Source organism: Pseudochaenichthys georgianus, unplaced genomic scaffold, assembly GCF_902827115.2.
Source record: "Pseudochaenichthys georgianus unplaced genomic scaffold, fPseGeo1.2 scaffold_180_arrow_ctg1, whole genome shotgun sequence".
NCBI lineage: Eukaryota > Metazoa > Chordata > Actinopteri > Perciformes > Channichthyidae > Pseudochaenichthys > Pseudochaenichthys georgianus.
This window is the reverse complement of record NW_027262575.1, coordinates 1,084,787-1,111,802: the sequence shown is the minus strand read 5'-3', so window position 1 is coordinate 1,111,802 and position 27,016 is coordinate 1,084,787. Positions and strand designations below refer to the sequence as shown.

Sequence of the window (27,016 nt, the reverse complement as noted above, 5' to 3'; positions counted from 1 at the left end):
AGGTGTGACCCTACCTAAGTGTGAGTGTGGCAGTCGTGCAATCTTACCCTAAATCAGGAGAGGACAGCGCATAATTCATTTAGGTTACCCCAGTCCAAATGGGTGGGATGGTTTTATTTGAAGAGATGGTCCACACTCTAAACACCATTTGTTACTTTATCTGGTTACAATGTGAGAGTTATACAATGTTTTACTCTTAATTTACCGGTTTACACGTTTGCCTTTTTGTTAACAATCCCTGCATATCTTCAGAGGCATTTCCTCATGATGACAGCGGGTAAATAACATCTGGGGAGTGATTCCCAGTTAAGAACCCTAAGACCTGTTTTCCTCTCTCAGCTGCTGCTTTTATATCATACCAACAGAAGCAGAAGTGAATACACACCAACAGACCCATGTATGTGGAGAAGAGTCATTGCTTCCGGGTGTGAGTCAGGGGCCTTCTGCTGTGAGAGTAAGGGTGTCTTCCCTCTGCTGAATAATGACACCTTTAGTGATCAACTATATCAGACCTTACACTCTTTCATGTCAGTTTACCAAACATTACATTACATGTTACTTGTTAGCCGCTTTTATCCAAAGCGACTTACATACTCAATACTGTGGGCAATCCCCACAGGAGCAATTTAGGATGAAGTGTCTTGCCCTGGGACACAACGACATGCTGACTGCAGTGGGGTTTGAACCTGTGCTCCCTTGATCCGAACACCAACGCTCTATCCACTGCGCCACACACCTCAGTGTACATTTAGTATATAAGTATAGAGCTTTGTGACATATCATGCATTTTAAATTGTGGATTCTAAAAATGTATATTTCATTATACTAACTTTCGTTTGAATATATAACCCAATATGGAAACCTCCTCGGTCTCTGGTTGTAAATGTTGCCGGTTCTGGTCCTCCACAGTCCTTTCTTTACTTGGACCAACCATTTTTTTTATCACAAACAGTCAAGTTATCGCAGTATATATAACATACTGGGATTTACCCAAATCATTTAAACCTAACAATCATCCTTGTCTTCAGTGTCAGGTTCAGAAGAGTCTCCAGGGTTGTCCTCAGTCTCTGGTTGTAAAGGTCTCTCTGGATCTAAGTTCCTGGCTGGTTCTGGTCCTCCACAGTCCTCTCCATCCGCTTCTGTTTCTGTTTCCATGTATTCAGCTGAGCTGCTGGCTGGAGGCTCTGCCTCTCTGTTCTCCTCAGTTTGAGTTTGATGAAGCTGTGGGGACTGACGACCAAAACACCTATGTCTTTCAACATGACTACTCAGGGTGAATCTTTTATCACAAACACTGCAGCTGAATGGTTTCTCTCCTGTGTGGATTCTCATGTGTTTCTTTAAATGTCCACTCTGTGTAAAAGATTTATTACAGACTAAGCAGCTGAATGGTTTCTCTCCTGTGTGGATTCTCATGTGATCATGTAAATGTCCTCTCCGTTTACAAGATCGATTACAGACTGAGCAGCTGAATGGTTTCTCTCCTGCACTACGTCTTGAATCACTGACAGGGTCTTGTTTATTTCTCTGAGAGTTTGAACCTGGTTCTCTGGTCTCCTTCCAATCAGCCCTGTCTTCAGTGTCAGGTTCAGAAGAGTCTCCAGGGTTGTCCTCAGTCTCTGGTTGTAAATGTCTTTCTGGATCTGAGTTCCTGGCTGGTTCTGGTCCTCCACGGTCCTCTCCACCAGCTTCTGTTTCAAGGTGTTCAGTTTGTATTTGATGCAGCTGAGAGGACAGAGGGTTCTCTTCATCATCTTCGCTCTTCACAGGGACAGGAGTGAATGTGAACTTGGTGATATCAGCCTCCTCCATCCCTTGCTGCTCTCCCTTCTGACTGCTCCAGAGTTCCTCCTGTTCCTCTTTAATGTGTGGGGGGTGCTCTGGGTCCTCCTGGTCCAGACTGGAGCTCCACTCCTGCTGCTCAGGGGGAACCTCTTCTTTAACCACCACCAGCTGATGGACGTCTGCAGAAAACAATAAACACATATTCAGAGAAACTGTAGAATATTAGAATTTAAAATCTAACCATAATTAACAATTCATTAACTTTGCAGCCCTTATCTATTCCTTATTTTGAAATGCTTGCCGATGGTTTTGCTAAGTTTCGCCCACTATGTTTATATAGAAGAGCTGGCCTTCTGACAAGTGTGTTCATATGTATGCATTCAGTACTTGGTTGGACCACTTTAGCATGAATAACTGCATCAATGCGGTGTGGCATGGAGACTATCAGTCTGTGGCACTGCTGAGGTGTGATGGAAGCCCAGGTTGCTTCACTAGCGGCCTTCAGCTCTTCTGCATTGTTGGGTCTCGTGTGCCTCACCTTTCTCTCGACAATACATAGAATCTGTACAATAATAATTCTCCAAATGCTGACCTTTTTATAAAACGAAACCATTTTCAGAACATTTCTAAATTCTAGCTTTTGCAGAAAACCTCAGAGTTTTTACTTTTTTTAAATCAAAACTGACTTTTCTCTCCATATCTCAATACATTTTTCCCAAAATGCTGACTTTTTCGAAAAGGTGGAGTTTTGAGGAAATGTGTCTGAATTTTGAGAAAATACATCAGCATGTATTGATTTTAAGAAAAGGTCAAAATGTTGAGGTTTTCTGCAAAGGCCAGAATTTAGAGATGTTCTGAAACATTTTGTATTTTAGAAAAAGGTCAGCATTTCGAGTAAAAATTATTTCTTACAGACTGAGAAGTTGAATGGTTTCTCTCCTGCACTACGTCTTGAATCACTGACAGGGTCTTGTTTATTTCAATGAGAGTTTGAACCTGGTTCTCTGGTCTCCTTCCAATCAGCCCTGTCTTCAGTCTCAGGTTCTGAAGAGTTTCCAGGGTTGTCCTCAGTCTCTGGTTGTAAATGTCTCTCTGGATCTGAGTTCCTGGCTGGTTCTGGTCCTCCACAGTCCTCTCCATCAGCTTCTGTATCCATGTGTTCAGCTGAGCTGCTGGCTGGAGGCTCTGCCTCTCTGATCTCCTCAGTTTGAGTTTGATGAAGCTGTGAGGACTGACGACCAACACACTTATGTCTTTTGACATGATGACTCCAGGTGAATCTTTTGTCACAAATACTGCAGCTGAATGGTTTCTCTCCTGTGTGTATTCTCATGTGGCCCTTTAAATGTCCTCTCACTGCAAAAGATTTCTTACAAATTGAGCAGATAAAAAGTTTCTCTCCCGTGTGGTTTCTCAAGTGCTGCTTTAAAGTTCCACTGTGTTTAAATGATTTATTACAGACTGAGCAGCTAAATGGTTTCTGTCCTGTGTGGATTTTCATGTGCTGCTTTAAATGTCGTTCGTGTTTAAAAGATTTCTTACAGACTGAGCAGATGAATGGTTTCTCTCTTGCACTACGTCTTGAATCACTGACAGAGTTTTGTTTATTTCTCTGAGAGTTTGAACCTGGTTCTCTGGTCTTCTTCCAATCAGCACTGTCTTCAGTGTCAGGTTCAGAAGAGTCTCCAGGGTTGTCCTCAGTCTCTGGTTGTAAATGTCTCTCTGGATCTGAGTTCCTGGCTGGTTCTTGTCCTCCACAGTCCTCTCCATCAGCGTCTGTTTCAAGGTGTTCAGTTTGTCTTTGATGAAGCTGTGAGGACTGAGGTTTTTCTTCATCATCTTCACTCTTCACATGGACAGGATTGAATGTGAACTTGGTGATATCAGCCTCCTCCAGCCCTCGAAGCTGCTCTCCCTCCTGACTGCTCCAGAGTTCCTCCTGTTCCTCTTTAATGTGTGGGGAGGGCTCTGGGTCTTCCTGGGCCAGACTGGAGCTCCACCCCTGCTGCTCAGGGGGAACCTCTTCTTTAACCACCACCAGCTGCTGGACGTCTGCAGGAAACAGGAAACACATATTCAGAGAAACTGTAGAGTATTAGAATTTAAAATCTAACCATAATTAACAATTAATTAACTTTTGCAGCCTTTATCCAATCCTTATTTTAAATGTTTGCCTATGGTTTTGCTAAGTTCCACCCACTTTGTTTATATAGAAGTGCTGGCCTTCTGACAAGTATGTTAATGTTCCTGCTGTCAGTACGTGGTTGGACCTCCTTTAGCATGAATAACTGCATCAATGTGGCATGGAGACTATCAGTCTGTGGCACTGCTGAGGTGTGATGGAAGCACAGATTGCTTCACTAGCGGCCTTCAGCTCGTCTACATCGTTGGTTCTCAAGTGCCTTATCTCCCTCTCGACAATATATAGAATCTCTACAATAATAATTCTCCAAATTCTGACTTTTTTCTAAGATGCTGAATTTTTAAGAAAATCTCAACATCCTGACTTTGTTTCTCAGAATTCTGACTTTTTTTCTGGAAAACTCAGAATAATGACTTTTTTCTCCAAATGCTGATCTTTTTCTAAAATGTAAAATGTTCCTGAAAATCTCTCAATACTCAGTTTTGACTTTTTCTTAAAATCAAAACTGACTTTTTTCTCCATATCTCATAATACATTTTTCTCCAAATTATTTCCCCCAAAATGCTGACTTTTCCAAAAGCTGAATTTTGAGAAAATAAGTCAAAATGTATTGATTTTAAGACAAAGTCCAAATTCTGAGGTTTTCTGCAAAGGCCAGAATTTAGAGATTTTCGGAAACATTTTAGAAAAAGGTTAGCATTTGGAGCAAAAAGTATTTCTTACAGACTGAGAAGCTGAATGGTTTCTCTCCTGCACTACATCTTGAATCACTGACAGGGTCTTGTTTATTTCTCTGAGAGTTTGAACCTGGTTCTCTGGTCTTCTTCCAATCAGCCCCGTCTTCAATCCGAGGTTCAGAAGAGTCTCCAGGGTTGTCCTCAGTCTCTGGTTGTAAATGTCTCTCTGGATCTGAGTTCCTGGCTGGTTCTGGTCCTCCACAGTCCTCTCCATCAGCTTTTGTTTCCATGTGTTCAGCTGAGCTGCTGGCTGGAGGCTCTGCCTCTCGGTTCTCCTCAGTTTGAGTTTGATGAAGCTGTGAGGACTGACGACCAATGCACTTATGTCTTTTGACCTTTTGACTCCAGGCGAACTTTTTGTCACAAATACTGCAGCTGAATGGTTTCTCTCCTGTGTGTATCCTCATGTGGCCCTTTAAACTGTCTCTCCGTTTAAAAGATGTATCACAGACTAAGCAACTGAACGGCTTCTCTCCTGTGTGTATTCTCATGTGGTCCTTTAAACTTCCTCTCACTGCAAAAGATTTCTTACAGACTGAGCAGCTGAATGGTTTCTCTCCTGTGTGGCTTCTCATGTGCAGATTTAAATATCCTTTCCGTGCAAATGTATTCTCACAGACTGAGCAGCTGAATGGTTTCTCTCCTGTGTGGATTTTCATGTGCTCCTTTAAATGTGCCCTCTGTGTAAAGGCTTTCTTACAGACTGAGCAGATGAATGGTTTCTCTCTTGAATCACTTACAGTTTCTTGTTTATTTCTCAGAGAGTTTGAACCTGGTTCTCTGGTCTTCTTCCAATCAGCCCTGTCGTCAGTGTCAGGTTCAGAAGAGTCTCCAGGGTTGTCCTCCGTCTCAGGTTGTAAATGTCTCTCTGGATCCGAGTTCCTGGCTGGTTCTGGTCCTCCATAGTCCTCTCCATCAGCTTCTGTTTCCAGGTGTTCAGTTTGTCTTCGATGAAGCTGAGAGGACTGAGGTTTCTCTTCATCATCTTCACTCTTCACAGGGACAGGAGTGAATGTGAACTTGGTGATATCAGCCTCCTCCAGCCCTCGAAGCTGCTCTCCTTCACGACTGCTCCAGAGTTCCTCCTGTTCCTCTTTAATGTGTCGGGGGGGCTCTGGGTCCAGACTGGAGATCCACTCCTGCTGCTCAGGGGGAACCTCTTCTTTAACCACCACCAGCTGCTGGATGTCTGCAGGAAACAGGAAACACATATTCATCAGAATCGGTTATATTTACCAAGTAGGTTTACACATACGAGGAATTTTCTTTAGTATATGTGGTGCATAATAAGACACAGAAAGAAGCATCTTAGCAAAACAAAAATAAAATAGGATTATAACAGCTATTTACAACAAAACTATTTTAAAACTATTAAAACCAATTAACAATATTTAAATGTGACAAATACTATACACTTTATTTAAAGTGGAGAACTGTGCTGATTTAAAAGAGGAAGTGTGCAGAAGAGAAGTGCAGCATGTGCAGGATTTACAATGTTAAAAAGAACAAGGTGTTGTTGACATGATGTTCATTAATGTAATGTTAGTATGGGGTGGATAAAAGTCACTGGAAGAGGAAAGACTCCACAGCAGTGACTGGGGAGTCACACTGAGTGATGGGGGCGGGTGGGGCTGCGTTCTTCCTGAAGTCCACAACCATCTCACTATCTTGAGAGCATTGAGCTACAGGTTTCAAGATTCAATATTCAAGGCTTTATCATCATGTGCTCAGCAGCTACGGTGTTGATATGGTAATGAAAACTGAAGTCACAGACTCCAACAGTGCAACATAATTTGCAAGATGCAAACCAAGCGGCAATCTCCGGGGCAGAGCCGTGAAGCCCAAAAGGAAGTGCCACAAACGGCAGTTCATCTATTGGCCAATGGGACCCTCACTATTGCGGTAAGCGTGTTGTCACTTCCGGTTGTTGTTGTCATCTCCGGGTATCCTTTGTGCCTGTTCTGCTGCTGATAGCTTATATTATCTTAAATCGATCGTTTTAAAATTCTTGATCACGGCAGCTACCTGACGTTGTAATCACACGTTACTACATATTTAGCTCTCACAACTCTCCTTCTCTTAGCGACTGTAACTCCACAGTTGCTTACACTCCTTTCAGGTTTGCTAACGGTAGCTACTTTAGCTTGATAGCTAGCCATGGCTCTTTCCCCACCCTCGGGTGCTATTTCCTGCTCTACCTATCTCATGTTTGGTTACTTCCCTTCCTCCTTTACTGGTACCGATACATGTATTACATGTAGTATAGTTGCTAGGTTGGAGGTGGGAATCATAGACATAGAAGCACGGTTCCGCATTTTAGAAAGTAACTCAGCTTCAGTAAAGCCCATGTTAGTCAGTGCGGACCGGCCAAAGGTAGCTCCTCTTAGCCGTCCCCCGGCAACTCCCGAGCAGCCGGGAGACTGGGTGACTGTTCAGAAGAGGCATTACGCAAAACCCACAGGTCCCCACCAACCCGTTCACGTATCCAACACATTTTCCCCACTCAGCGAGACACCCGCTGAGAAGCCAGCTCTGGTTATTGGTAGCTCTATTATGAGATACGTGAATTTAGAGACCAAAGCCTCCACAGTCAAAAGCATTCCGGGGGCCAGAGCGGGCGACGTTGAGGCGCATCTTAAACTGCTGGCTAAGAATAAACGTAAATACAGTAGGATTGTTATTCACGTCGGTGGTAATGATGTTCGTTTACGCCAATCAGAATGCACCAAACTTAATGTGGATTCGGTGTGTAGTTATGCTAAAACAATGTCGGACACCGTCATTTTCTCTGGTCCCCTCCCCAATCTGATCAATGACGACATGTATAGCCGCATGTCATCCTTTCAGCGCTGGTTGTCTTGGTGGTGCCCAGCAAACGATGTGGATTTCGTAAAGAATTGGACAGCCTTCTGGGGAAAACCTGGTCTGATTAAGAGAGACGACATTCATCCTACTTTGGAAGGTGCACATCTCATTTCGGCAAACATTTCAGGGCTTTGTGGACTTAATCCATGACAAACTGGAGTTGAGACCAGGAGGAGTCGCCGCATTCTTACACACTTCTCTGCGCTCTCTCCTGGGCAGTTGATGAAGCCATATCTAGGAGCTTATATTATTTAATAGTTATCCATTTCTTTTATTGTTCCGTTTTGTTTATAGTAAATCTTCCTTTTAATTATTATTTAAGTTGATCAAATAAGTTGTACTATGCCTCTGTTTTTGTAAAGGCAGCCTTTGGGCGCCGGGGTAGGGGAGGCCTGCTCATTATAAATATGGGATACAGGTGGTAGTGAGCGGCGCACCCGGTAGGCTTATGGTTTTTTACCATCGGGTAAGAAGGAAGAGAAAATGCTTGATGTGTTGATAATAAATGGCACTGAAACGACTTTTGCTCGGACCTTGATTTTTACCCATGCGTAAGATTCGCTGACGGGTGCCTCAGCGGCATTTTACTTTGCGTTATATTTCTTTCTTATATTTTTATGATTTTGGCCGCTATAGCAGTCATCCATAGGAATCCCGAACCCAATAAAATACCCAATACTAACGGTGTGTGTGTCTGCCCAACGACAATTTAAAGTAAAACTAGTTGTCATACATAATAATCTAATCAAAGTAAATGTAACAACTAATACAGTGCAACAAAACAGGAAGATTAAATGTGGTCTCTTAAATATAAGATCTCTAGCATCTAAAGCAATATTGGTAAATGATTTAATATCAGATTATAATATTGATATATGCTGTCTCACTGAAACGTGGTTGAGACATGAAGAATATGTCAGCATAAATGAGGGCACTCCACCCAGCCATATCAATACTCATATTGCCCGAGGCACGGGCCAAGGAGGTGGAGTTGCAGCAATCTTTGACTCAAGTTTACTTATCAATACTAAACCAAAATTAAATTATAGCTCCTTTGAAAGCCTTGTTTTTAGTCTTACGCATCCGACCTGGAAAACTTTGCAGCCAATCTTATTTGTTACAGTGTATCGTGCACCAGGTCCTTATTCAGAATTCTTATCAGAATTCTCTGAGTTTTTATCAACTTTGGTTCTTAAAACAGACAAAGTAATTATCATAGGTGACTTTAATATTCATGTTGACGACGATAAAAATAGCCTTACTGTTGCATTTAACTCTGTATTAGATTATATCGGTTTCCGTCAGTGTAAATAAACCAACCCACTGTTATAATCACACTCTCGAGCTTGTTCTGACTTATGGTATTGAAATTGAGCAACTATTAGTCGAACCGCATAATCCTGCTTTATCCGAAAAAAAATAATAACTTTTGAAGTACTGTTAATAGATTACAAACCATTAGTCAAAAGTTCCTGTAGCAGAAATCTATCCGTTAAGGCTATAGCCACATTTAAGGAAGAGATTCCATCAATACTTAACTTGATAGCTTGTCTGCATGTAAGGGAGGAAACTTATAAAAAATGTAAACCACCCCAAATTGATCTTGTTGTTAATAGTGCTGCAGATGCGCTGCAACCTATTTCTAATCTTCCGTTCCTCTCGAACATTCTTAACCCTACTCTTGTGTTAGGTCATACCCCCCTTCCCATGCTATTTTCGGTCAAAATTGACCGGTGTGTTTTGCACAGTGATATCTCTGGAACCCCTTATCCAATTTTGATGGTTGACATATCATTTGAACAGTCGAATCAAGGGATGACAGACGACACCAGGGGTGAATTTCACATTATTTTTGGCAGTAAGTTCAAAGATAGTGCTTATTTTACATTACTGTATATTATAAAAATGTAAAATATATAAAAAATATAAAGAATATATCTAGGATTACAAGACTAATGTCACAGCAGGATTTGGAAAAACGTCCCTGCTTTTATCTTCCGTAGACTCGACTACTGTAATGGTGTCTTTACAGGACTCACTAAAAAATATATTAGAAAGCTGCAGCTAATTCAGAACGCCGCTGCTCGAGTCCACACCAAAACTAAGAAAGTGGATCACATCACTCCAGTTCTGAAGTCTTTACATCGGCTTCCTGTGTGTCTAAGATTTCAAAACACTGCTGCTGGTTTATAAAGCATTGAATGGTTTAGGCACAAAATATATTTCTGATCTACTGCTAAATTATGAACCATCCAGAACCCTCAGGTCTTCTGGTCTGCTTTCTGTCCCCAGAGTCAGAACCAAACATGGAGAAGTTCAGTTATTATGCTCCAAATATCTGGAACAAACTCCCAGAAACCTGCCGGTCCGCTGCAACTCTGACTACTTTTAAATCCAGGCTGAAGACTTTTCTTTTTGCCGCTGCTTTTAATTGAACTATTCATATCTTAAACTGCACTGTAACTTTTATCCATGTATTTTTTCTTTTAATTTTTGTGTTGAAAGGTGAACATCTCTAACTGGTCGACCAATCAAAACAGAGCCGGCCAGCTAACCATTCAGTCCAGACTGGGCTCTGGTTTCAGACAGAGGGCAGTATGAAAAAAATAAAGAGATTTTTCAACATTAAAGCATGGAGACATGTACCAGTGAAGAGAACATACTAATACTAACCTGAAAATGAACAGAATATGTCATCCTTTTCGTTGTCCTCAGTCTCTGATTGTAAATTTCTCTCTGGATCTGAGTTCCTGGCTGGTTCTGGTCCTCCACAGTCCTCTCCATCAGCTTCTGTTTCCATGTGTTCAGCTGAGCTGCTGGCTGGAGGCTCTGCCTCTCTGTTCTCCTCAGTTTGATGAAGCTGTGAGGACTGACGACCAACACACTTATGTCTTTTGACCTTTTGACTCCGGTTAAACTTTTTGTCACAAACACTGCAGCTGAATGGTTTTTCTCCTGTGTGTATTCTCATGTGGTCCTTTAAACTTCCTCTCACTGCAAAAGATTTCTTACAAATTGAGCAGATAAATGGTTTCTCTCCTGTGTGGTTTCTCAAGTGGTCCTTTAAAGTTCCACTGTGTTTAAAAGATTTCTTACAGACTGAGCAGCTGAATGTTTTCTCTTCTGTGTGGCTTCTCATGTGCAGATTTAAATATCCTTTCCGTGCAAACGTTTTCTCACAGACTGAGCAGTTGAATGGTTTCTCTCCTGTGTGTATTACCATGTGCATATTTAAAAGTCCTCTCCCTGCAAAAGTTTTCTTACAGACTGAGCAGCTAAATGGTTTCTCTCCTGTGTGTATTGCAATGTGTCGATTTAAACTTCCTCTCCCTGCAAACTTTTTCTCACAGACCGAGCAGATGAATGGTTTCTCTCCTGTGTGGATTTTCATGTGCTCCTTTAAATGTCTTCCTTGTTTAAAAGATTTCTTACAGACTGAGCAGATAAATGGTCTCTCTCCTGCACTACGTCTTGAATCACTGACAGGGTCTTGTTTATTTCTCTGAGAGTTTGAACCTGGTTCTCTGGTCTTCTTCGAATCAGCACTGTCTTCAGTGTCAGGTTCAGAAGAGTCTCCAGGGTTGTCCTCAGTCTCTGGTTGTAAATGTCTCTCTGGATCTGAGTTCCTGGCTGGTTCTGGTCCTCCACAGTCCTCTCCATCAGCTTCTGTTTCCAGGTGTTCAGTTTGTCTTTGATGAAGCTGTGAGGACTGAGGTTTCTCTTCATCATCTTCACTCTTCACAGGGACAGGAGTGAATGTGGACTTGTTGTTATCAGCCTCCTCCAGCCCTTGAAGCGGCTCTCCCTCCTGACTGGTCCAGTGTTCCTCCTGTTCCTCTTTAATGTGTGGGGGGGGCTCTGGGTCGTCCTGGTCCAGACTAGAGCTCCACTCCTGCTGCTCAGGGGGAACCTCTTCTTTAACCACCACCAGCTGCTGGACGTCTGCAGGGAACAGGAAACACATATTCATCAGAATTAGAATCGGTTATATTTACCAAGTAGGTTTACACATACGAGGAATTTTCTTTAGTATATGTGGTGCATAAAAAGACACGGAAAGAAACATCTTAGCAAAACAAAATAAAATACAAATAGGATTATGACAGCTATGTAAAACAAAACTATTTTAAAACTATTAAAACCAATTAACAATATTTAAATGTGACATATACTATACACTTTATTTAAAGTGGAGAACTGTGCTGATGTAAAAGAGGAAGTGTGCAGAAGAGATGTGCAGCATGTGCAGGGTTTACAATGTTAAAAAGAACAAGGTGTTGTTGACATGATGTTCATTAATGTAATGTTAGTATGGGGTGGATAAAAGTCACTGGAAGAGGAAAGACTCCACAGCAGTGACTGGGGAGTCACACTGAGTGATGGGGGCGGGTGGGGCTGCGTTCTTCCTGAAGTCCACAACCATCTCACTGCCTTGAGGACGTTGAGCTCCAGGTTTCAAGACTCAATATTCAAGGATTTATCATCATGTGCTCAGCAGCTACATTGTTGATATGGTAATGAAAACTGAATTCACAGGCTCCTCCAACAGTGCAACATGAATATATATATATAGGACATAAACAGATAAAATAGATGAAATAGTGCAAAATAACCTTTTGAGATGTGATTTTTTTTATTTTACAGTTTTCCCCTTAAAAAATAAATAAATAATATTTCATAATCACAGGAAATCATATATAATATTCAAATTACAAGAATAAAAGATTTATTGAAATGTGTCATTTATTTAACAAAATAAAAACTGTATAAATGGAATACATTATATATCTGTTTATTTAGCAGCATGTTTAAAATGCACCTATCATGTCATTTTTAGGCATATATTATGGGTCTGTCTTCCAGCAGTTTGAACCTGTGTCGTTGTCATCTCTCAGTGACATTGTTGCTAAATTAAAACCCTCATCTTGTCCCACAGACCCAGTCCCTCCTCGACTTTTTAAAGAGGTATGGGACACTATTGGACCTAATGTCCATAACATTATAAATAGCAGCCTAGAGTCCGGTTCTGTGCCAGTTTATTTCAAACAAGCGGTTGTGGCACCCCTGATAAAGAAAACTAATCTGGACACTTCTGTCCTCTCTAATTACAGACCCATCTCGAAGCTTCCTTTTATTTCAAAGATATTGGAGAAAACCGTACTCTTACAGCTGCAGTCTTTTATACATGCACACAATATTTTCGATATTTTTCAATCCGGTTTTAAAGCGCTTCACAGTACTGAGTCTGCCCTTCTAAGAGTGTTCAATGACCTCCTGGTTACTACAGACTCTGGTGACTCTGCCATCCTTATGCTCTTAGACCTCACAGTTGCTTTTGATACGATTGACCACTCCATCCTTATCTCTCGTCTAGAGCACTGTGTGGGTATCAGGGGCGCTGCCTTAGAGTGGTTCAGGTCCTATCTGTCCAAGAGATCTTTCTCTGTTAGACTTGGTGACTTTACATCCTCTTCTGCCCCCCTGTCCTGTGGAGTTCCCCAAGGTTCTATTTTGGGGCCTATTTTATTTTCCTTATACCTTCTCCCCCTTGGACTGATTTTTAGAAAATATGGCGTCTCCTACCACCTTTATGCGGACGACTCCCAATTATATCTACCCCTAAGAAAAAACACTAGCTCTCTGATGCCCCTGGTTGACTGTCTTAATGACATAAAGGCCTGGATGGCGCTAAACTTTTTAAATATAAATGAGAGCAAAACTGAGGTAATTGTGTTTGGACCAAATGGTGACTCCCTTCCATTGACCTGGGTTCCCTGCAACAGTATGCAAAACCCATGGTCACAAATCTGGGTGTCAAAATCGACAGTGCTTTTAAATGAGATAAACAGATAAACTCCAGTTTGTATCACTTGAGGCTCCTGTCCAAAATCAAACCGGTTTTATCCTTTTTAAACTTTGAGCGTGTAATTCATGCCTTTGTTTCAACTCGTTTAGATTATTGTAATGCACTTTATGCCGGCCTAAATAAGACTTCGCTGGCCCGCCTGCAGCTGGTACAAAACGCTTCGGCACGGCTGCTCACAGGAACCCGCAAGTTTGACCACATCACACCAGTTCTGGCTTCGCTCCACTGGCTTCCTGTCCATTTTAGAGTCCATTTTAAGATTGTATTGTTTGTTTTTAAATCTCTTAATGGGCTGGCCCCAGAGTACATCTCCGACCTCTTACAGGTGTACACCCCCTCAAGGGCTTTGAGGTCGGCTGATCAGCTGCTGCTGATAGTCCCAAAAACAAAGAAAAAGACCAGGAGAGACCGAGCGTTCTCATCGGTAGCCCCCAGGCTCTGGAACGACCTGCCCCCTCATGTTAAATTTTCGCCCACTCTTGAAGCTTTTAAGTCCCGCCTAAAAACCCACCTATTTTCCCTCGCTTACCAGTCAGTCTGAGCTGTGTCATACCTATTTGTATGCTTTCACTGTCTGTCCATAGCTTTTATGTGCCTTGTATTTATTCTTATGTGTGCTTTTTTTTTTAATCTATTCGTGTAATATTATATTTTATTATAATGTTATGTTCATTGTGAAGCACTTTGGCAAAACCTCTGTTTTTAAACTGTGCTATATAAATAAAGTGGATTGGATTGGATTACTTCGTTACAACAAAACGCATTACTGATGAAATGTGGGTAATATATTACCCGTTACAATGCTCAGTAACGCAGTTTCAACACATTTTAACCCGAAATGAAATGGTGTTTTGTTTTTTAAGAATGTACTAACATAGCGAGACATTACGACACCAGAGACAAATTGTGCGGGTAGATTAGTAAACCTGGTGTGTTTATCCTTCAGGCTTTGCGTCAGGATCTTCAGGGCAGTTGAATGTTATGCACCCTCTATTAAAAAAAGAGAACGGAGCGAAAAATACAAACAACAAATTGTGTCAGGTGCGCGTGGCCTGCTCCGCTGCGCGTGCATCATTTCCAAAGTGCTTCCAAAGCAGTGACACACATCTGTAGACAATCATTTATACGAACATGGTTAAAGCAACCATCACTAAACGCCAGCAACACCGCATCTACTGCAGACCGTAGCAACGGGTCAGATGGGGACATCACGTTACCCTCCGTTGTGGACACTAGCTTACTCCCGCCTGACTCGCCGCCAGAGCAGCTACGCCGCCCCTCTGCGGCCCGCAGGTGCCAGGATACCACGGCAAAACAGAGCCTGCCCAGGTATATCTAAACAAGTACCCGCCTGTACAGTGGGGTTAGGCGGTCATTTTGCAGCTCTATTCATGTGAAAATAGTGCCATATTCTGCCATGCCTGTAGAAATGTTGGGTCAAACATAATGCACACAATAGCACAGGAAAATATCTCATATCCCAAGATTATCAACGAGCTGATGTTGCAGCTGAAATGTTCTCCAGGTCACAAAGTCACCTCACATGATGATGTGATCCAGTTTTCAAGCACAGTAGATATTCTCTTCCCAGAGTATATGATGGGACCAAAGTGATGATTAGTACATGGTTTTAATAATACTTTTGCTTTTCAATGTTTGCCATTTCAAACCATGAGCTGGTTCAAATAATATTTGCCTTGATTTACAAAATGTTCTCATTTATTTTATCAGTACAGTTTTGAAGCTTTTGTGCTTTTCTTTGCCACAGTCCACTTTGGACTATATGAGATATTTCAGGATTGTACTTTTAACACACTTCAAATGTTCTCACTTGCTTGGTTTCAAAACATAACAAATGCCATAATCTGTTCATTGGGATTATGGCATAACATCAAAGCTATTTCTCATTGCTGTTGCCGGCCACTATTGCTCATGTAAACCTGCTACTGCTGCGCCTCCTGTAATCTCAGAGGCACCCCGAGTCATTTTGTTCTGGAACTGGGCCTGCACACGGCCATATACTAAACAAAATACAGTCAGAATCGAGTATTTAACTAAGCCGTGTAATAAAAGTTGTTAGTAGCCTTAAGGGCCTACACAGTTGTTATGCTATACCACATTACCCTTCACTGGATGTATAATGAGCTGCACTAACTAAAGTCCCTTCTGCAGCTAACAAAGAGTGTATTCCCGTAGCGATTGCCACAACTGCACCGTGTTTGTTAGGAAAGTATCTTTTAGAAATGTATCAATAGACTCAAATATGTGACTTCAACTCACTATTTAAAAAACAGAGTGATTGGTGCACAGTATGCAATAAACATTATGAGTAACTGTAAGCCAAAAATGAAAGGATCTAGAAGTTAAATAACATTAACATCTTCCCCTAGGCCTTATCACACTAGCATGTACAATTTGGCCCATAACACTGAACATGCTAGCAAGCACTAACAGCCAGACTCTGAATATCAAAACCTTGTTAGCAGTTAGTGCTACCACTATGCTAAATTGTTAGTAGCATTGCAATTACAGTAAAACAAACAACCAATGTTGTCCTTTTAGACGTCTAATAATATCAAACTATTCAAATCCATCCTATTGAAAGAATAGGCCTTCACCAAAGCATGTTGACAAAGTGAAATACTTTTACAATCTAAGTCAATTTGCAATTTACATATGTATTGTGATAATGTCCCACACAGCTAGTTGGTTACAACAACCTACAGTGATGTCACAGGGATTTCAGGCAGCAAGTAGTTGAAGGTTAAGTACCTAAATGCTCTTGTTAATCCATATTATATGGCTACAGTTGCCTCGTGGAAGAACAAAGATTTATTTTCTGTTCATTTCATTTTTTTTTTCATTGAATAAAGGAATGCATCTTTGTCTATCACACGTTGCTCCCATCTGACTTTATTGTGAGCTTGTGTTTTCAAAAAGTAAATTGAGCATGTTTTATGAGACTGAACAGTCGCATAGGGTATTGGACTCTCTTAAAACCCAGGTAGGTGCAGAATAGGTTTCTCAAAAATAAAGCAATCAGGAAGGCAGTACTATGCATGACTAAAAGTGATAGTAAACTATTTGTACTCATTGATTAATACCTACTTAACTTGTACATGGGACAGGACTGCAAATATAGATATATTCCTGATCATAATCAAACTTATATAAAGTGCACCAACATTAGTTATCAGAGTTCTCTATTCTCAATTTAAAAGAATAAACTGACAATAAAGAAGTCTTATAACATATGTTGCTTGTGTCTTTGGTAGGCCTTCAATGTTTGTTTTATTATTTATCAACTAGTTACATCGTCATTTTGTAAATCAAGAAAATCCAAATAATTAAACAATTATAATTGCAATGTAAATAGTTTGCACCCCATTGTATGTTTTACTTTTAAATGAATCTTTATGGTGTGGTGTTGTCAATTCTTAAAATAATACAAGGATTGGAGCGGAAAATAAAGCTCAAAGGCTTTTCAGGGCAATCGATTTGCAGTCAATCAGAGACGAGATTTCTGCACCCAGGCACGCAGAGACCACGCAGAAGCACGCAGGAGTTGAAGAGCAGTAGAAGTACCAGAGTGTAGGAATACTCTGTTACAGTAAAAGTCCTGCATTCAAAATGTTCCTCAAGTAAAAGTAGAAAAGTATTCTCATCAAAATATAGTTAAAGTAGCGACAGTGAAAGTAGTCGTTGTGCAGATTGGTCCATTTCAGAATAATATATATGATGTGTTTTATAATGATTGATCATGAAAGTGTTCTCAAAGCTGGTGAAGGTGCAGCTAGTCTGAAGTACTTTGTAGACTGCAGGGTAGCTGGTGGATTTACTCCAGGTGGAGCTAAAGTCTGTTCTATTTCCTCCTTACTGACCGCCAGAGGCAGTGTTTAGCACTGGATATCTTCTGTCTCGCGCATGTGCAGGTTACGTATGGCCCCGGAAGGCATAAGTTCCGGTGTTGTCAACGAGTGCAGCACTTTTTCATATTCTCGCTGCACAGGTTACTACTTTATGAGTAGAAGCCAAGCTAGCATATTAAAATTTCGATTATTCAAGCTCATCACTACCTGTAGATTAGGGCTGTGCAATTTAATCGATCCTGCGATATATATCGATATTTTGTTTCTCGAGAAAGTATCGATATTTCAGCCGTGGGTATCGATACATTAAGTCCCATTCAAATCCCCGTGTTCCGCCTGGCACTCTGCTCCCTGCCCATTCCCCCCGTTCGCTTTGCATGAAGAGCGATTACATCAGCCAGCCGAGCCGCTAGTGTCGCTGTAGAACATTTCTAGATACACAGACGCCGGTTTCTTCTTCTCGCAGTGAGTGCGAAGCGGTTCAGGAGAATGGCGGCACCGGACTGAAACCGATCGAAGGTGAATCTAAAGTCATAAAAGAGATGAAGGCTGCCATGTCTGGGGATCTTCAGAAGAGGTACATCGACCTCAGGGCAACTCTCCATGCATGTTCAGAAATGGATCCAAGATTCAACAGTCTTCCCTTCCTGACTGAGAACCAAAGACAGGAAGTTTATGATGGACTGATTGCAGAGGCTCAGGATCAGCCAATGCCATCAGAGGTAAGGCAATGATGGTACTGCTAGGTTTAACCCTTGGCCTTGTATCCTATGTAACATCTCCTGGTGAGTAAGCATAGGCCTAAATAATACATTGTTCAAAGTTTAAAAGGCAAATCCTACAACGTTAACTGTTTAAAAAGCATAAATATTAAATTGTTTAAAAAGCATAAATATTAAATTGTTTAAAAAGCATAAATACTATAATGTTAACAGTTCTAAAAGGCATAGATTTTAAATACACTAATTAAAAGATTTATTGCAGTGAAAGCTCATGAATTTCATTTCATGTTGACCTATTTCATTTAGTTGTCCCTTTGGAGTGTGGTCGAAGAGGGCACAGGAACATGTAATGGTAGCGCTGATGATGAGGGGATGGCATCCGAAGAAGAGACTGTAGATGATGGTGTGCGATTCAAGGAAGGAGAGAGCAGTCAAGGTCAGTATCACCCATTGTTATCCAGTGAAGCACACTGTGTTGTCTGAACCTCTGAGTAGGAATTATGGAATGTGATTAGGGATGCACGATATTGGTTTTTTGAAACCGATACCGATAACTTCCTGCTTCTCAAGACCGATACCGATACCGATAACCGATAATAAAAATAAAAATTACGCCACTAATTATTTTAACGATTAACGCATGTGTATTTTTTTTCCTCGGCCGCCCCGTAGCTTCAGAGCGCATCGAGTTTAAAATACCATCTACAAGCTGATGCTGACAGCCCCGCTCCTGCCGCCCGCTTGTGGCAGACCACACTTCCACGCTCACCGGCAGGCACCGACTGGCCATCGGGAGGACCGGATGGGGGTGTGTAGGTGTGGTACGAGCGAGCAAGAGAGAGACCTTACGTGCATTGTTGTTGTTAGCATCTGGTGCTAGCTAGCTGCGCTAACGGATATAAGGAGCTGTTTAAATGAAAACAGAGGAGCGCTCTATCCACACAACTGCGCTGAGCACTTGACTTTATGCAGGAAGCAGACAGCGGGACATTGTACGAAAAGTCAGCACACTCAGCAACATGATTGCAGCGTCCAGGCAGCTCCGGTTCGAGCATATGCCTTGAGCTGCACATAGCTCCAGCGCGCGCGCGCACACGTGTGTGTGTGTGTGTGTGTGTGTGTGTGTGTGTGTGTGTGTGTGTGTGTGTGTGTGTGTGTGTGTGTATGTGTGTGTATGTGTGTGTGTGTGGCCCGAGCGAGAGAGAGACCTTACGTGCATTGTTGTTGTTAGCATCTGGTGCTAGCTAGCTGCGCTAACGGATATAAGGAGCTGTTTAAATGAAAACAGAGGAGCGCTCTATCCACACAACTGCGCTGAGCACTTGACTTTATGCAGGAAGCAGACAGCGGGACATTGTACGAAAAGTCAGCACACTCAGCAACATGATTGCAGCGTCCAGGCAGCTCCGGTTCGAGCATATGCCTTGAGCTGCACATAGCTCCAGCGCGCGCGCGCACACACGTACGTGTGTGTGTGTGTGTGTGTGTGTGTGTGTGTGTGTGTGTGTGTGTGTGTGTGTGTGTGTGTGTGTGTGTGTGTGTGTGTGTGTGCGCGCACACACACACACACACACACACACACAGTATTGTATTATTGTCTTCGTACGCTTTTCACACACCATCGTAGCGATGGCGATGTTTCAGGTGACTGATCAGGTTCGAAGTATTAGGGAGCGCTGGATTTGTGAGGAACTCCCCTCTTCCTAAACCACTAATACCACAGTACTGGCAAAACGGGAGGAGCCGAGTGAAAAACAAGCGCCCCTCATCCCAATCCACCCACACCGCAGTATTTTTTTCTTTTTTTTTACCCAAAAAATATATTGTATATTATCGGGGCTATTAATACTGGTATCGGGTTTATCGGGATGACGTCATAATTCCTAATATTGGACCGATAATTATCGGGCCGATAATTATCGTGCATCCCTAAATGTGATTAACTATAAATAATGTGTTTTTGTTTTTATTGTTTATTTATTTGAAGGTCAGCATCCTCCACCCAGGAATCCAAAGCCGTCTTGTCCACTGGCTGCCCTTCTTGGTGGTGAACGATACGGTGGTGGAGCACAACCCAAGACAAATACCCAAGAGAACCAGGCCAAGGAGCAGATGACCCGCTACAAGGAGGCAGATCTCTTGGAAGTGAAAGAAGATCCACTGGTCTGGTGGAAGGAGCACCAGTACGAGTATCCACTCTTGTCACACCTTGCTAAAAGGTACCTGTGCATCCCTGGCACTAGTGTCTCCTCGGAGAGGGTCTTCTCTACCGCCGGAGATATCGTCACTGCTCAGAGAAGTGCACTTCTCCCAGACCACGTTGATCAGATTATATTCCTGAACAAAAATCTGAAGAGAATGTAGATGCAGTTATGTAGAGAGGAGCCTTTCTGTTTAGTGGTTTTGCCTTAAATGTTACTCCTTTGGACTTGAATTATTGGCAGGTACATTTTACATTAAATATTGTTCTTAGTGACTTGAATTATTGGCTACCTCATATTCTGTGTTAAGCTAAAAATGCTGTAAAAGAATCTGTTCAAAACAGGCCACCTGCTGCATCTTTTAATTGTCCATTGTGATACTGCACTTTATGCACTTACGTTTCAAAGGCTGTTTCAATAAATGAAACAAATGTTCTCACCACATCTTTTGATTAATTTTGTCCAGCATTTGCAAGCTGTAGACTCTGTCTAGTCAGAGCCATATATTGTATAATTGATGCTTTCAGTTTTTAGTTGAATTGAATCAAAGTCAATGGAACACTCACAAGATGTCCCCAAAATCACACTGTCCCTTTAAAATCTTTCAGAAAATGATGTAAGTGTATCGAATTATATCGTTGGCTGAATATCGTGATATATATCGTATCGTGAGCTGAATATCGTGTATCGTATCGTGAGATTAGTGTATCGTTAGAGCCCTACTGTAGATATGCAAAAACAATGTCGGACACCGTAATCTTCTCTGGTCCCCTCCCCAATCTGATCAATGATGACATGTATAGCCGCATGTCATCATTTCAGCGCTGGTTGTGTCGGTGGTGCCCAGCAAACAATGTGGGCTTCGTAAATAATCGGACAGCCTTCTGGGGAAAACCTGATCTGATTAAGAGAGACGGCATTCATCCTACTTTGGAAGGTGCAGATCTAATTTCAGCAAACATTTCAGGGCTTTGTGGACTTAATCCATGACGAACTGGAGTTGAGACCAGGAGGCGGAGTCGTAGTTGCTTCTCTGCGCTCTCTCCAATAAAATACCCAATATTAACGGTGTGTGTGTCTGCCCAAGGACAATTTAAGGTAAAACCTAATACAGGTGTCATACATAATAACCTAATAAAAGTAAATGTAACAACTACTACAGTGCAACAAAACAGGAAGATTAAATGTGGTCTCTTAAACATAAGATCTCTAGCATCTAAAGCAACATTGGTAAATGATTTAATATCAGATTATAATATTGATGTATGCTGTCTCACTGAAACTTGGTTGAGACATGAAGAATATGTCAGCATAAATGAGGCCACTCCACCCAGCCATATCAACACTCATATTGCTCGAGGCACGGGCCGAGGAGGTGGAGTTGCAGCAATTTTTGACTCAAGTTTACTTATCAATACTAAACCAAAATTAAATTATACCTCCTTTGAAAGCCTCGTTTTTAATCTTACGCATCCGACCTAGAAAACTTTGCAGCCAATCTTATTTGTTACAGTGTACCGTGCACCAGGTCCTTATTCAGAATTCTTATCAGAATTCTCTGAGTCTTTATCAACTTTGGTTCTTAAAACAGATAAAGTAATTATCGTAGGTGACTTTAATATTCATGTTGACGATGATAAAAATAGCCTTACTGTTGCATTTAACTCTATATTAGATTCTGTTGGTTTCTGTCAGAGTGTAAATAAACCAACCCACTGCTATAATCACACTCTCGACCTTGTTCTGACTTATGGTATTGAAATTGAGCAACTATTAGTTGAACCGCATAATCCTGCTTTATCCGACCATTTCTTAGTAACTTTTGAAGTACTATTACGAGACTACAAAGCATTAGTCAAAAGCTCTTGCAGCAGAAACCTATCTGTTAGTGCTATAGCCACATTTAAGGAAGAGATTCCACCAATACTTAACTCGATAGCATGTCTGCATGTAGGGAAGGAAACTTATACAAAATGTACACCACCCCAAATTGATCATGTTGTTGATAGTGCTACAGATGCGCTGCGAATACAATTAGACTCTGTTGCTCCTTTGAAAAAGAAGAAAATAAAACAACATAGATTAGCTCCATGGCATAATGCCGAAACCCGCAAAATAAAGCAAAAGTCTAGACAACTTGAAAGGATATGGCGTTCCACTAAACTTGAAGAATCTCGTTTAATTTGGCATATTACTCTCAATGAATATAAGAAAGCACTGCGTAAAGCGAGAGCAGCCTACTACTCTTCATTAATAGATGAGAATAAGAATAATGCAAGATTTCTTCTCAGCACTGTAGCCAGGCTGACAGAGAGCCACAGCTCCATTGAGCCTTCTATTCCCATAGCACTCAGTAGCAATGATTTTATGTGCTTTTTTAACGATAAAATTGTTACTCTTAGAAACAAAATTAATGACATCTTGCCTTTGACCAGTATAGTGTCATCAACAGCTCCCGGAAACGTAAGTTCTAATATTACACTAGATAGTAAACTAGAATGCTTTCAGCCATAAACCTTGAACAATTACATCAATCAATGATTCTCTCTTCTAAACCATCAACGTGCATGTTAGAACCAATTTCAACTAAGCTGTTGAAGGAAGTTTTTCCATTAATTAGCACTTCTTTATTAAATATTATGAATATGTCTTTATTATCAGGCTATGTTCCACAATCATTCAAAGTAGCAGTGATAAAACCGCTTCTTAAAAAGCACAACCTCGATCCAGAGGTTTAGCCAACTATAGACCTATTTCTAATCTTCCGTTCCTCTCAAAGATTCTTGAGAAAGCGGTTGCTAAACAGCTGTGTGATTACTTAAAAACAATGATTTATTTGAAGATTTTCAGTCTGGCTTTAGAACACATCATAGCACAGAGACAGCTCTGGTTAAAGTCACAAATGACATTCTAATAGCCTCAGACAAGGGACTTGTCTCTATTCTTGTTTTGCTCGATCTTAGTGCTGCATTTGATACCATCGACCATGATATCCTATTGCAAAGACTAGAGCACTTAGTTGGCATACAGGGAACTGCTTTAGGCTGGTTTAGGTCCTATCTATCTGAACGCTCTCAGTTTGTACGTGTTAACGATGAATCTTCCATGCAGACCAAAGTTAGCCATGGAGTGCCACAGGGCTCAGTGCTCGGACCTATTTTGTTCACACTATATGCTTCCGTTAGGCAATATTATAAGGAATCATTCTGTAAATTTCCACTGTTATGCGGATGATACTCAATTATACTTATCCATCATGCCCGATGAAACCAATCACCTAAATAAAATTCAATACTGCCTTAAGGACTTAAAAAACGTGGATGACCTTAAACTTTTTGATGTTAAAGGGGACCTATCATGCAAAATGCACTTTTGTACATCTTATATACATGAATATGTGTCCCCGGTGTGTCAGGGAACTCACCAAGTGTCAGAAAACACAACCGTCTCTCTTTTCCTCCGTACCCAAATTTCTAAAAACGGGGCTGCAACGGAGCTGATACAGATTTGAATTTTCCTGACGTCAGAAAAGGGCTGCTCCGCCTATATGGGCAACTCTCCACCTATCAGGGGAATGGAGGGTCACAAACGTGTCCGTTCACACCGCTCGAAAGCGCTGGAGACGCTGTAGTACATATGCCAGGCCTGTAAGTGTAAGTTCTCTATCTATATTAATAGTTTAGGTGAAAATGTCGAAGGAGCAACCTTACATTTTTATGCGGACGATACCGTGATGTACTGTGCAGGTCCCTCGATTAACGAGGCTGTTGTTAAATTACAGGCTGTTTTTAACATTATTCAGGCTCAGCTCTCTGAGCTTAAGCTTCCTTTAGCCCTGTATACCAAGGCGGTTATGCCATCACTTACTGTACGGAGGCTCAGTCACTGGTACTTTTTCATTTACAAAGCCATGTTGGATAAACTACCATCTTATATCTGCTCCCTGATCTCTCTGCGAATTGAAAGTACTTATTGCCTGAGATTGCATGCTGTGGTTTTATTAAATGTGCCAAGTGCTTGGACTGTCTTAGGGAAGAAAGCTTTTAGATGTGCAGCTCCACTAACTTGGAACAGTCTGCAAAAAGAATGGAAAATTACCAAGCTAGTACCATACATGTTTTTAAAGCTCGGTTGGATGCTCCAAAATCAGATGCTGTTCATACCTGATGCTGTTGGTACATGTGGTTAAATATGTAAATTGTAATCCCTGTACATTTTGCTGTATTATGTCCTTTTTTTGTTTATGTTTTTATGTCTTCTTGTGGAACCTACTGCTGCAGGTCTCCTTGAAAAAGAGATCATTGATCTCAATGGGATTTTACCTGGATAAATAAAGGTTTTGAATTTAATTGAAGTGACACTGTAGTCACAGAATCAGCCCTTGCAAAAACAGTGCTGGAATAGAGCAAATAGAGCGAAATGAGACATGGCTAAAATGCATGATCTGTTTGGTATTTTGAAAAAAAAAGTTTTATATTAGGTATGGCCCTACAATATATAGCATGATAGGTCCACTTTAAACACGGCTAAAACTGAAGTTATTGTACTTGGCCCGAAGAATCTACGAAACAAACTATCTAAAGATATACTAACTATGGATGGCATTAATTTGACCTCCAGTGAGACTGTAAGGAATCTTGGTGTTATATTTGATCAGGATTTATCCTTTAACGCCCACATAAAATCAAACTCAAGGACCGCCTACTTCCATCTACGTAACATTGCAAAGATCAGGCATATCTTGCCTCAAAACGATGCAGAGAAACTAGTCCATGCATTTGTTACTTCTAGGCTGGATTATTGTAACTCTTTATTATCAGGGAGTACCAAGAAGTCAATCAAGTCGCTTCAGCTGATTCAAAATGCTGCGGCTCGTGTGCTAACCAGAGTTAGGAGAAGGGACCACATGACTCCTGTTCTGGCTGCCTTACACTGGCTCCCTATAGAACACAGGATAGAATTGCAGTGGAGTTTGAAGCCGTGCTCCCCTGATCTGAACACCAACACACAAGTCCACTGCACCACACGCCTCTATATAATTGCATTTGTTGTTTGTTGTTAAATTATGCCAATTTAGAATTTAATTGCTATTGTAAGCTTTATTTGCTGATTTTTAAACTGAATTTAAGATTTACATTCGAAGTTTAAGACCGTCACTAATTGTGTCAATTAAAGCCAATGATTCTTATTGTAAGCTTTTCTTTGCTAATTATACATCTTAATTTAATAAATACATTCTTAGTCAACTCAACCAAAACACTCATTTTGAGTTATTCTCTTCAAGTAACATGTAATGTAATATAAGTTATTCTTTCTTAAATAATTCAGGAATCATTGCTTGTAATAAGCATTTCTTTCTAGTTTTATCGCCCATTACGGTCTTTCAGTAGCTAGATTTCATTAATTAATTATATTAAGAATTCCAGCCCAGAAAATTTGGCTCACCCCATTGGCAGATTTGTTTTGCTTGATAACAGAACATCTGACTTGATTCAAGAATATTTTTGCTTGTTTTTGGAGTGTGGTCATTTTAAACTGTTTTAAATGTTGATCAATGAGTGCCGTGCAATACTTCTACTTGTATTTTTGTTGTGTGTGTGTTGTGTATACCACACCACAGTTGTCTCAATGGCAATGTGAAGAGGGAATAGACAGCTCTCGACAAAGAATAAATAAATATGATATGTCATTTCATCAGATTCTTAAATTGAGAAGTTGTTTGATGGTTTAATTCTTAAAATAAGAAAAAATAGATCTGTTCCATGCCGGGAATGTATGCAAACCAATGCTGTAACTTGTTACTGGTTCATTCTAGCTCAATATAAGATAGCATTTTTTAATAAACAAAAGTAAGATATATTTTCTCAAAGTAAGAATACTTTTCTTAAACAAAACGAAAAATAATAATTGTTTCCCAGAAACAAGTTTTTTTCACTTTCTTAAATTACTTTGTTGCAGTGTTCGGGGCGTCACTCCCAGCTAAACCTATCACTTATCCTCTGTTCCCACAAGCCTATCATAGAGCATTGCTAACCCTTTTAATCTGCTCTCTCCCCTCCTGACAGCTGTCATTTCAGGAGACTGGACGCAGCCCTCCTCCACTCCTTCCACCTCCCAAATCCAGGGTCAAGCTTAAACCAGTCCTCTCCAGACCTCCATCAATCCCTTCATGCCTTCACCACCACCAGTGTCTAGACCCCAGGGGGGGCTTCATCGGTTCGATTTCCCCCCCGAATGATATTCAAGCACAACGGGGTCTAATCGGCAAACACCATTACATTCATCCGTGTGTACCCGGCAATACATAGTTACATCAAAACTGTCTCTCCTGATTGAAATTAGAATAAACCCTAAAGTGATACTCACATGCATCAGTTACTCCTCGCGTGCTGCTTTCTCTCTGAGACCGGACCGACATTTTCTTTGTTTCCTCGTCACCGGCGCGCATTGCATCCTGGGATACGGTGGGCTGCGAGGAAGAGGACTCTTCAAATCCGGGAAAAGAAGAAGTCCGTTTTCCAACCCGCCCCTCCCCCCTCTCCTCTGTCTGTCCGCAGAATCAGAAGTCCTTTATTGGTCCCACAGAGGGACATTAACATGGTTACAGCAACAGTGGAGATCGATGCTGCTCCCAGACCGTAGTGGAGGAATACAGGGGAGGACTCTCTGCAGTCTTCCCGGACTGAAGCACCAGGCTTCGGCTTCAATAACCCACTCTGAAATGAGGCAGACAGGCAGGCTGTTCCTTGGGAGGCCGCTGTGTTTCCTCAGGACTTTGTTATACAGCTAACTGGAGACAGACTGATCACTGCTGCTACTCCCGCTCTC

At 41.3% G+C, this 27,016-nt stretch overlaps 2 protein-coding genes across 2 annotated transcripts; one reads left to right on the top strand and one right to left on the bottom strand.

Moving 5' to 3' along the window:
- Positions 1–112: 112 nt before the first annotated feature.
- Positions 113–27,016, bottom strand: LOC117441594 (zinc finger protein 62 homolog). Its single transcript, XM_071202237.1, has 5 exons — positions 26,555–27,016; positions 10,204–11,472; positions 4,736–5,854; positions 2,782–3,837; positions 113–1,964 (listed from the first exon to the last, which is right to left on the bottom strand). Exons 1-5 carry the CDS (start codon positions 26,634–26,636, stop codon positions 1,006–1,008), a joined length of 4,485 nt encoding a protein of 1,494 aa, XP_071058338.1. The 5' UTR covers positions 26,637–27,016; the 3' UTR covers positions 113–1,005.
- LOC139433305 (uncharacterized) lies at positions 6,823–7,680 on the top strand. The gene has a single exon (XM_071202256.1). It carries the CDS (start codon positions 6,823–6,825, stop codon positions 7,678–7,680), a length of 858 nt encoding a protein of 285 aa, XP_071058357.1.

What these genes read in the sequence shown, in the direction of transcription:
- LOC139433305 (XM_071202256.1), top strand. Translation starts at nt 6,823, where the DNA reads ATGGCTCTTTCCCCACCCTCGGGTGCTATTTCCTGCTCTACCTATCTC.
- LOC117441594 (XM_071202237.1), bottom strand. Translation starts at nt 26,636, where the DNA reads ATGCGCGCCGGTGACGAGGAAACAAAGAAAATGTCGGTCCGGTCTCAG. An exon ending in GCGAGGAGTAACTGATGCAT is followed by an intron (nt 11,473 to 26,554) that starts GTGAGTATCACT and finishes TGTTCCCTGCAG; the next exon opens with ACGTCCAGCAGCTGGTGGTG. An exon ending in CATATTCTGTTCATTTTCAG is followed by an intron (nt 5,855 to 10,203) that starts GTTAGTATTAGT and finishes TGTTTCCTGCAG; the next exon opens with ACATCCAGCAGCTGGTGGTG.